A 9,969-nucleotide genomic window follows, 5' to 3' on the forward strand; every position below is an offset into this window, starting at 1 on the left:
TCATGGTTTCCAAGGTGTCACAGCTGCCCAGGGTCATGGGTGACAGAGCTGTGCCCACATCTGTCAGCTCCAGCTGCAGGCAGCCCTGGACACCTGCATCCCTCACTCAGACTGTTACTAATGGTGATGCCCCACGTTGGGCGCCACCGTAAGAGCAGAAATGAGGGATGTGGGACTCCATGTGGCTCTTCAAAGTGCAGTTCATTACATCCAAGAGGTTACAGCATTCCAGGGTTGTGGGCAACTGCAACCCACAGCTGTGTGCCCACAGCTGTCAGCTCCAGCTGCAGGCAGCCCTGGAGTTCCACATCCCTCACTCAGACTCTGACTAACGGTGCCCCACATTGGGCGCCACCGTAAGAGCGGAAATGAGAGATGCAGGACTCCATGTGCCTCTTCAAAGTGCAGTTCATTCCATCCAAGGTGTTACAGCTGCCCATGGTCATGGGTGACAGAGCTGTGCCCACATCTGTCAGCTCCAGCTGCGGGCAGCCCTGGAGTTCCACATCCCTCACTCAGGCCGTTAGTAATGGTGCCGCACGTTGGGCGTCACCGTAAGAGCGGAAATGAGGGATGTGGCACTCCATGTCGCTCTTCAAAGTGCAGTTCATTACATCCAAGGTGTTACAGCATTCCGGGGTCATGGCCGACAGAGGCTGCACCTACAGCTTTCAGCTCCAGCTGCGGGCAGCCCTGGAGTTCCACATCCCTCATTCAGACTGTTACTAATGGTGGCGCCCCACGTTGGGTGCCACCGTAAGAGCCAGATTGAAGGATGCAGGACTTCAGGCAGCTCTTCAAAGTGCAGTTTATTCCATCCAAGGTGTTACAGCTGCCCAGGGTCATGGCTGACAGAGGCTGCACTTACAGCTGTCAGCTCCAGCTGCAGGCAGGCCTGGACACCCGCATCCCTCACTCAGACTCTGACTAACGGTGCCCCACACTGGGCGCCACCGTAAGAGCAGAAATGAGGGACGTGGGACTCCCCATGTGGCTCTTCAAAGTGCAGTTCATGGTTTCCAAGGTGTCACAGCTGCTCAGGGTCATGGGTGACAGAGCTGTGCCCACATCTGTCAGCTCCAGCTGCGGGCAGCCCTGCAGACCCGCATCCCTCACTCGGGCTCCCACAGGACCCCTTCTCTCTGGACAGAAATCCTGTCCTTGACCCCAGTTTATGTCACGATCCCCGGGGCAGGTGGGGTTGTGATGGTTCAGTTTCCAGACCCCAGACGTGCAAAAGGCAAACAGCAGGGGCTCTCGGTTTAATCGCAAACCCCGGGCACCGCAGGGGATCTTGCTGTGTCTGCTCCGGGGTGCCCTGGCCCCCAGGGCAGCACTGACTCTGACCCTCATGCGTGGAGGAATTTTCCCAGACTTCAGGATAGACCGGAACCCACAAAAGTGTGAAATAGGTGATAGAGAGCGGTGCAGGTGCATCACTGGGTGAGAAATTGAGGTTTTGGGATTTTTAGGGTGTTGTGGATGGCAGCAAGATGGAGGGCACAGGGCGTGGTCCTGGGTTTCTTCTTTGTGCTGCTTCCTCCTTCTTCTCCATGGGTTTGGGTGGCGTTTTGTAATTGGGCAGAGAATTCCCCGTTGGGGGCTCTGTGGGATCAGCGATTGGGTTAAAAGGGGAAATAACCCAGGTGTCAGCTCTCAGTTGGACACTTTAGTCTCAAAGGGCCTTGTGACGAGGGACTGTCGCCATTTTGTGCCTGGTCAATGACAGGCTGCGGATTGTAACGAAGATAAGAAGATAAGATAAGAAGAAGATAAGATAAGAAATCATGAACACCGGACCCCAAACATGAGTTACCGCCTCCAGTGCCAGGCCACGCCCACGCCCTTCCCATTGGCCACCGCCCCCTGGGCCCCGCCCATTTTCCCGCACATCATTCATTTCCCTCCAGACCTGACTCCTTTCCCACGCGTCATTCATTCATTCCCCTCCAGGCCCCGCCCCTTTCCCACACATCATTCATGTCCCCCAGGCCCCGCCCCTTTCCTGCACGTCATTCATTCCTCTGCCGACCCCGCCCCTCTCTCACACTTCATTCATTTCCCTCCAGGCCCCGCCCCTTTCCACACCCCATTCATTGCCCGCCCCTTCCTGCACTCCCAGGCCACTCCCCTCCTCTTCCTATTGGCCGCCAGTCCCTGGGCCCCACCCATTTTCCCCACACATCATTCATGTCCCCCAGACCACGCCCCTTTCTCCACACTTCATTCATTCATTTCCCTCCAGGCCCCGCCCTTTTCCACACCCCATTCATTGCCCACCCCTTCCTGAACTCACAGGCCACGCCCCTTCCTCTCCCCATTGGCTGCCCCACGGGGCCCCGCCCCACTGTGGGCGTGGCTACAAGTCTGATCGGCATTGATTGACAGGCTCGGGGGTGGAGCCAGCCTGGCCCCACGGGGAGGGGGAGGGGTGTCCCAGGGAAGAGGGGGAGGGGTCAGGACGACCTTCCAGGTGTTGGTCCCCACCCCTTCAGGCCCCGCCCCTCCCAATTCCCAGTTCTGCCTTCTGGCCCCACCCCCTCCCGAAGCCCCACCCCCAAATGAGCTTTGGCCACGCCCTCTGTTTGATTTTTATCAACGGAAACCAAAAATCGCCACAAATTGTCCCAAAATTACAATGTCCCGAGGGGGGCGGGGCACGGACACACCTGTGACATCACAGGGGAGGGGCCAGGTGGGATTTTGGGGGTCCCAGGTGGGGTCTGGGGTGTCCAGGTGTTCCTGGGTGGATCCAGGGGTTTTTTGGGGGTCCCAGGTGGATTTTGGGGTGTCCAGGTGAGATTGGGGGGTCCCAGGTATATTTTGAGTGAGTCCGGGTGAGTTTTTGGGGTGTCCCAGGTGTTCCTGGGTGTGCCCAGGTTGTTTTTGGATGGTGCAGGTGAGTTTGGGGTGTCCCAGGTGTTTTTGGGGTGTCCCAGGTGTTCCTGAGGGCTCCAGGTGTGCTCAGGAGGCATCCAGGTGTTCCTGGGAGGGTTTCAGGTGTCCCTGGGGCAGTTCCAGGTGTTCCTGGGTGGGTCCAGGTGGGTTTTGGGGTGTCCCAGGTGTCCATGTGGCGTTTCCAGGTGGTTTTGGGGGTGTCCCAGGTGTTTTTTGGAGGGTTCCAGGTATTTTGGGGGTGTCCCAGGTGTCCTTGAGGGAGGTTCAGGTGTCCCTGTGGCATTTCCAGGTGTTTTTGGGGGTGTCCCCAGAGCAGTTCCCGGGGTTCCTCTGTGGATCCAGGTGTTTTTGGGGTTCCAGGTGTTTTTGGGGTTCCAGGTGTTTTTGGGGATCCAGGTGTTTTTGGGGTTCCAGGTGTGAGGGTTCCAGGTGCCCAGGTGTGGGTGGGACCCAGTTATCCAGGTGTGTCGTCACCTGGTTATGACATCACCCACCCATCCAGGTGTGACGTCACCAGCTCACCTAGGGATGACGTCACCTGCCCAGGTGTGACATCACCTCTCCACCACCCCCACCAGGTGTGACGTCACCTGATTATGACATCACCCACCCACCCAGGTGTGACGTCACCAGCTCACCTGGCCATGACGTCACCTGCCCACACCCCCCCTCCTGCCCAGGTGTGACGTGACCCCGCCTGGTGTGACATCACCCAGGTGTGTGACAGCCAGGCTCACCTGGGTGTGACATCACCGGCGTACGCAGCTGTCCCCGCCCCCCTCACCTGTCCAGCCCACCAGGTGTGATGTCACCAACCCACCAGGTGTGACATCACCTGCCCCCAGGTGTGACATCACCTGCCCCCAGGTGTGACTTCAACTGTCCAGGTGTGCCAGGTGTCCCTCAGGTGTCCCTCAGGTGTCACCCAGGTGTCCCTCAGGGGTCACTCAGGTGTCACAGGTGTCACTCAGGTGTCACTCAGGTGTGCCAGGTGTCACTCAGGTGTGCCAGGTGTGACCATACCTGTACCCAGGTGTCGCTCAGGTGTCACAGGTGTGACAGTATCTGTGCCAGGTGTGACTGTGCCCAGGTGTCAGTCAGGTGTATCGGATGTCACAGGTGTGACAGTATCTGTATTCAGGTGTCACTCAGGTGTCACAGGGGTCACTCAGGTGTGCCAGAATCTGTACTCAGGTGTGCCCAGGTGTGACAGGTGTGACACTATCTGTGTCCAGGTGTCACTCAGGTGTCCCCACACAGGTGCCCCAGCGCCTGACGAAGCTGTCCCTCCACATGAAGGACCTGTGGCAGGTGTGGCAGGTGTCACAGGTGTGTCACTCAGGTGTGGCAGGTGTGTCACTCAGGTATCACAGGTGTCACTCAGGTGTCCCAGGTGTGTTACTCAGGTGTCCCAGGTGTGTCACATGTCCCAGGTGTGTCACTCAGGTGTGGCAGGTGTCACAGGTGTGTCACACAGTGTCACAGGTGTGTCACTCAGGTGTGGCAGGTGTGTCACTCAGGTATCACAGGTGTCACTCAGGTGTCCCAGGTGTGTTACTCAGGTGTCCCAGGTGTGTCACATGTCCCAGGTGTGTCACTCAGGTGTGGCAGGTGTCCCCGCACAGGCGCCCCGGTGCCTGACGAAGCTGTCCCTCCACATGAAGGACCTGTGGCAGGTGTGGCAGGTGTAGGGCCGCAGCCCCGTGTGCGTTTTCATGTGCTCCGTCAGGTGATGTTTCATCTTGAAGCGCTTGCGGCACAGGGCGCAGGTGAAGGGCCGCAGCCCCAGGTGCATGTTCACGTGCCGCTGCCGCATGCTGCGGTGCGAGAACGCCTTCCCGCAGTGGCACACGAACACCTGCCCGGCCTTGCCCGCCTTCCCCGCGCTCACCTGGCGCCCAGGTAACGCCGGGGCGGGGCCGGGGGCGGGGCCGGGGGCGGGGCCGGCCCGGGCCGCTCTGCGGGCGGCGCCAGGGGCGGCGATCCGGGCGCTTCTGGGCGGGATTCCCGCGGTTCCCTCCGGAATTCCGGCGGTTCCGTCCCGAATTCTGCCGGTTCTGCCCAAAATTCCCGCGGTTCCCTCCGGAATTCCGGTGATTCCATCCCGAATTCTGCCCGTTCTGCCCAAAATTCCGGCGTTTTCCTCCGGAATTCCAGCAATTCCGTCCCGAATTCTGCCAGTTCTGCCCAAAATTCCCTCGGTTTCCTCTGGAATTCTGCCCGTTCTGCCCAAAATTCCGGCGTTTCCCTCCGGAATTCCAGCAATTCCGTCCCGAATTCTGCCGGTTCTGCTCGAAATTCCCACATTTTCCTCCGGAATTCCGGCGATTCCGTCCCGAATTCTGCCGGTTCTGCTCGAAATTCCCACATTTTCCTCCGGAATTCCAGCAATTCCGTCCCGAATTCTGCCGGTTCTGCTCGAAATTCCCACATTTTCCTCTGGAATTCCGGCGATTCCGTCCCGAATTCTGCCGGTTCTACCCGAAATTCCCTCGTTTTCCTGCGGAATTCTGCCCGTTCTGATCGAAATTCCCGCGTTTTCCTCCGGAATTCCCGCGGTTCCGTCCCGAATTCTGCCGGTCCTGCCCAAGATTCCCGAATTCTCCTGCGAAATTCCCGAGCTTCTGTGCGGAATTCCGTGCGGGATTCCTTTCATTCCCGTTGAGATTTCTTCCTTTTCGCGCGGAATTTCGCCGGTCCCGGTCAAAATTCCCTCGGTTCCGTGCCGGATTCTGCCCGTTCTCTGCGAGATTTTGTGCGGGATTCCTTTGATTCCGGTGAAAATTTCCTCGTTTTCGAGCGGAATTCCGCTGGTTCTGTGCGAAATTCCCGCGGTTCCCTCCCGAATTCTGCCGGTTTTGGTCAAAATTCCCGAATTTTCCTGCGAAATTCCCAAAGTTCTGTGCGAAATTCCTCCGATTCCGGTTAAAATTCTTTCATTTTCGTGCGGAATTTCGCCGGTTCCCATCAAAATTCCCCCGGTTCCGTCCCGAATTCTGGCGGTTCTGCTCAAAATTCCCGAACTTTCGTGCGGAATTCGGCTGATTCCAGTTAAAATTCCCTCGTTCTCGTGCGAAATTCCAGCGGTTCCAGTTAAAATTCCCTCGTTCTCATGCAAAATTCCAGCGGTTCCAGTTAAAATTCCCTCGTTCTCGTGCGAAATTATGATTCCGGTCAAAATTTCCTCGTTTTCGTGCAAAATTCTGCCGGTTCTGTGCAAAATTCCTTCGTTTTCACGCAAAATTCTGCCGGTCTGTGCACGATTCCCTCGGTTCCGTGCAGAATTCCCTCGTTTCTTTGTGACATTCCAGCGTTTCCGAGCAAAATTTCCTCATTTCCGAGCGAAATCCCCTCATTTCCGTGCGGAATTCCGTGGATCCCCTCGCTGCCCCTGGAGGCCCGGCTCCTCCCGGATCCCATTCCCGAATTTTCCCGGCTATTCCCAAACCCCATTCCCGAATTTCCCCGGCACCCCATTCCCAGAATTTCCCGGTTCCTCCCGGATCCCATTCCCGAATTTTCCCAGCCATTCCCGGTTCCCATTCCCGAATTTTCCCGTGACCCCATCCCCGAATTTTCCCGGGACCCCATTCCCGAATTTTCCCTCCCCTCCCCGCCATTCCCGCCCGCAATTCCCGAATTTTCCTCCCCCGCCGGGGGCTCCTCCTCATCCTCCTCGCAGGTGAGCACCAGGTCCTGCTGCAGCCAGCGCCGCTTGACCAAAACGCGGCGGTTTTGGGCCAAAACGGGGCCGGGATCCGGGAACGGCCCCTCGGGAATGGGATCCGGGGGGAACGGACCTTCCTCGCTCTCCTCCTCCTCCTCCTCCTCCTGTCCCCTCCCCGTGTCCCCTGCCCTGTCCCCATGTCCCCCTCCCGTGTCCCCTGCCCGCGTCCCCTCCCACGCCCCCTCCCCTGTCCCCATGTCCCCTGCCCATGTCCCCATCCCCGTTCCCACGTCGCCCTCCCCTGTCCCTGCCCGTGTCCCCTCCCATGTCCCCGTGTCCCCCTCCCCTGTCCCTGCCCGTGTCCCCTCCCATGTCCCCGTGTCCCCTCTGCTCTCCCCGTGTCCCCTCCCCGTGTCCCCTCCCCTGGCCCCATGTTCCCATCCCCTGTCCCCGTCCCCGTCCCTGTCCCCGTCCCCTGTCCCGTGTCCCCCTCCCTGTGTCCCCTCCCGTGTCCCCATGTCCCCGTGCCCCCATGCCCTGTCCCCTCCCCTGTCCTTGTCCCTGTCCCCTGTCCCGTGTCGCCCTCCCTGTGTCCCCTCCCCGTGTCCCCATGTCCCCATGTCCCCATCTCCTGTCCTTGTCCCCTCCCCTGTCCCTGTCCCCATGTCCCCATGCCCTGTCCCTGTCCCGTGTCCCCTCTCCATGTCCCCTCCCCGTGTCCCCTCCCCTGCCCCTGTCCCCCTCCCCTGTCCCGTGTCCCCGTGTCCCCTCCTGTGTCTCCATGTCCCCGTGTCCCCTCCCGCGTCCCTGTGTCCCCTCCTGTGTCTCCATGTCCCCGTGTCCCCTCCCGTGTCCCCGTGTCCCCTCCTGTGTCTCCATGTCCCCGTGTCCCCTCCCGTGTCCCCGTGTCCCCTCCTGTGTCCCCATGTCCCCGTGTCCCCTCCCGTGTCCCCGTCCCTGTGTCCCTCCATCCCCTGTCCCCGTGTCCCCTCTCCTCTCCCCGTGTCCCCGTCCCTGTGTCCCCTCCCACGCCCCCTCCCCTGTCCCCATGTCCCCTCCCCACGTGCGCGATGACGATGACGATAATGACGACGACGACGACGATGACGACGACGATGAAGACGCCGACGCCGAAGGCTCGCGCAGCAGCTCGGCGCACTTGTCCACGATGTGCCACATCTGCAGCGCGCTGCCCACGGTCAGCAGCCCCAGCAGCTCGGCGCGGCACAGCGAGAGCCGCCCGGTGTAGGCGCAGCCCAGGACGCCCGCGAAGGCCGCGGGGTCCATGGCGCCGGGCAGCTCGATGGAGTCCAGGTTCTTCAGCAGCAGCTGGTCGTGGAAGAAGGGCGAGGACGCGGCCAGGACGGCGCGGTGCGCGCGGAACTCGCGGCCCTGGACGCGGATGGAGACGTCGCAGAGCTTCCCCTCCAGGCGCTGCCGGTTGAGGCCCGAGAGCAGCGCCCGAGGCACCTGCGGGAACTCCACCTGCAGCAGCGGGGACGAGGAGGAGGAGGAGGAGGAGGAGGAGGAGGAGGAGGAGGAGGAAGGAGCGGGGGGAGGGGGGGAGCAGGGCCGGGGCATGGCGGAGGAGAGGGGGAGGGGCTGGGGGGAGGGGGAGGGGTCAGGCGTTGGTTCCGTGCCCGGCTCCAGGTTCTGACACAAACGCTCCTAATTCGGGGCCGAAGCTCCTTGGTGCTGCGATAAAATCACCCAGGTCCAGCCCGAATCCCGCTAATTCCAACCAAAATCCCATCAATTCCGGCCCGAATCCATCAATCTCAACCAAAATCCCATTAATTCCAGCTCCAATCCCATTAATTGCAACCAAAATCCCATTAATTCCAGCTCAAATCCCTTTAATTCCAGCTCCAATCCCATTAATTCCAACCAAAATCCCATCAATTCCGGCCCGAATCCCACTAAATCCAACCAAAATCCCATCAATTCCGGCTCAAACCCATTAATTCCAACCAAAATCCCATCAATTCCGGCCCGAATCCATCAATCTCAACCAAAATCCCATTAATTCCAGCTCAAATCCCTTTAATTCCAGCTCCAATCCCATTAATTCCAACCAAAATCCCATCAATTCCGGCCCAAATCCCACTAATTCCAACCAAAATCCCATCAATTCCGGCCCGAATCCATCAATCTCAACAAAAATCCCATTAATTCCAGCTCCAATCCCACTAATTCCAACCAAAATCCCATTAATTCCAGCTCAAATCCCTTTAATTCCAGCTCAAATCCATTAATCTCAACCAAAATCCCATTAATTCTGGCCCAAATTCCAACCCAAATCCCATTAATTCCAACCAAAATCCCATTAATTCCGGCCCAAATCCCATTAATTCCAGCTCAAATCCCTTTAATTCCAGCTCAAATCCACCAATCTCAACCACAATCCCCCTGATTTTGTATCAGATCCCTTAATTCTGACCCAAATCCAATTAATTCCAGCTCAAACCCCATTAATTCAGCAATCAAATCCCTTAATTCCAACAAAAACCTCATCATTCCAACACAAATCCCTTAATCCTACCCCGAATCCCTTCATTCCGACCAAAATCCCACCGATTCTGTATCAAATCCCATTAATTCCAGCCAAAATCCCACTGATTTCAAACAAAACCCCACTCACTCTGTACCAAATCCCCCAATTCTGGCTCAAAGCTCGTTGGCTCTGTGATAAAATCCCAAAATTCCGACCCAAATCCCATAAATTCCGGCTCAAATCCCGTGAATTCCAACCTAAATCCCATTAATTCCGGCTCCAATCCCTTAATTCTGCATCAAATCCCCCAATTCTGGTTTGAAGCTCATTAAATCCGTGATAAAACCCCCAAAATTCCGGCTCCAACCCCATTAATTCCAGCCAAAACCCCACCAATTCCAACCAAAATCCCACAAATTTTTGTGTCAGATCCCCTAATTCCGACCCAAATCCCACTAATTCCAACCAAAATCCCATTAATTCTGACCCAAATCCCATTAATTCTGACCCAAATCCCCCAATTCTGGCTCAAAGCTCGTTGGTTCTGTGATGAAATCCCATTAATTCCAGCTCCAATCCCACCAATTCCAACCAAAATCTCATTACTTCCAACCCCAATCGCTTAATTCTACCCCAAATCCTTTAATTCCATCTCCAATCCCATTAATTCCAACCAAAATCCCATTAATTCCAACCAAAATCCCATTAATTCCAGCTCAAATCCCTTTAATTCCAACCGAAAATCCCTAATTTTGCCCCAAATCCCATTAATTGCGACCCAAATCCCACTAATTTTACCCCAAATCCCTTTAATTCCAACCGAAAATCCCTAATTTTGCCCCAAATCCCATTAATTCCGGCCCAAATCCCATTAATTCATTGTAATCCCAATCCCCCAAATTTGGCCCAA

General features: G+C 57.2%; 1 protein-coding gene across 1 annotated transcript; it reads right to left on the bottom strand.

Moving 5' to 3' along the window:
• Positions 1–2,579: 2,579 nt before the first annotated feature.
• On the bottom strand, positions 2,580–8,405 carry LOC118701328 (mucin-19-like). The gene is made up of 2 exons (XM_054518447.1): positions 7,609–8,405; positions 2,580–6,228 (listed from the first exon to the last, which is right to left on the bottom strand). Exons 1-2 carry the CDS (start codon positions 8,144–8,146, stop codon positions 4,493–4,495), a joined length of 2,274 nt encoding a protein of 757 aa, XP_054374422.1. The 5' UTR covers positions 8,147–8,405; the 3' UTR covers positions 2,580–4,492.
• Between the last annotated feature and the right edge of the window lie 1,564 nt (positions 8,406–9,969).

This window comes from Molothrus ater, unplaced genomic scaffold (genome assembly GCF_012460135.2).
Source record: "Molothrus ater isolate BHLD 08-10-18 breed brown headed cowbird unplaced genomic scaffold, BPBGC_Mater_1.1 matUn_MA240, whole genome shotgun sequence".
Lineage (NCBI taxonomy): Eukaryota > Metazoa > Chordata > Aves > Passeriformes > Icteridae > Molothrus > Molothrus ater.

What these genes read in the sequence shown, in the direction of transcription:
- LOC118701328 (XM_054518447.1), bottom strand. Translation starts at nt 8,146, where the DNA reads ATGCCCCGGCCCTGCTCCCCCCCTCCCCCCGCTCCTTCCTCCTCCTCC. An exon ending in GTGGGGAGGGGACATGGGGA is followed by an intron (nt 6,229 to 7,608) that starts CAGGGGAGGGGG and finishes CTCGGAAATGAG; the next exon opens with GAAATTTTGCTCGGAAACGC.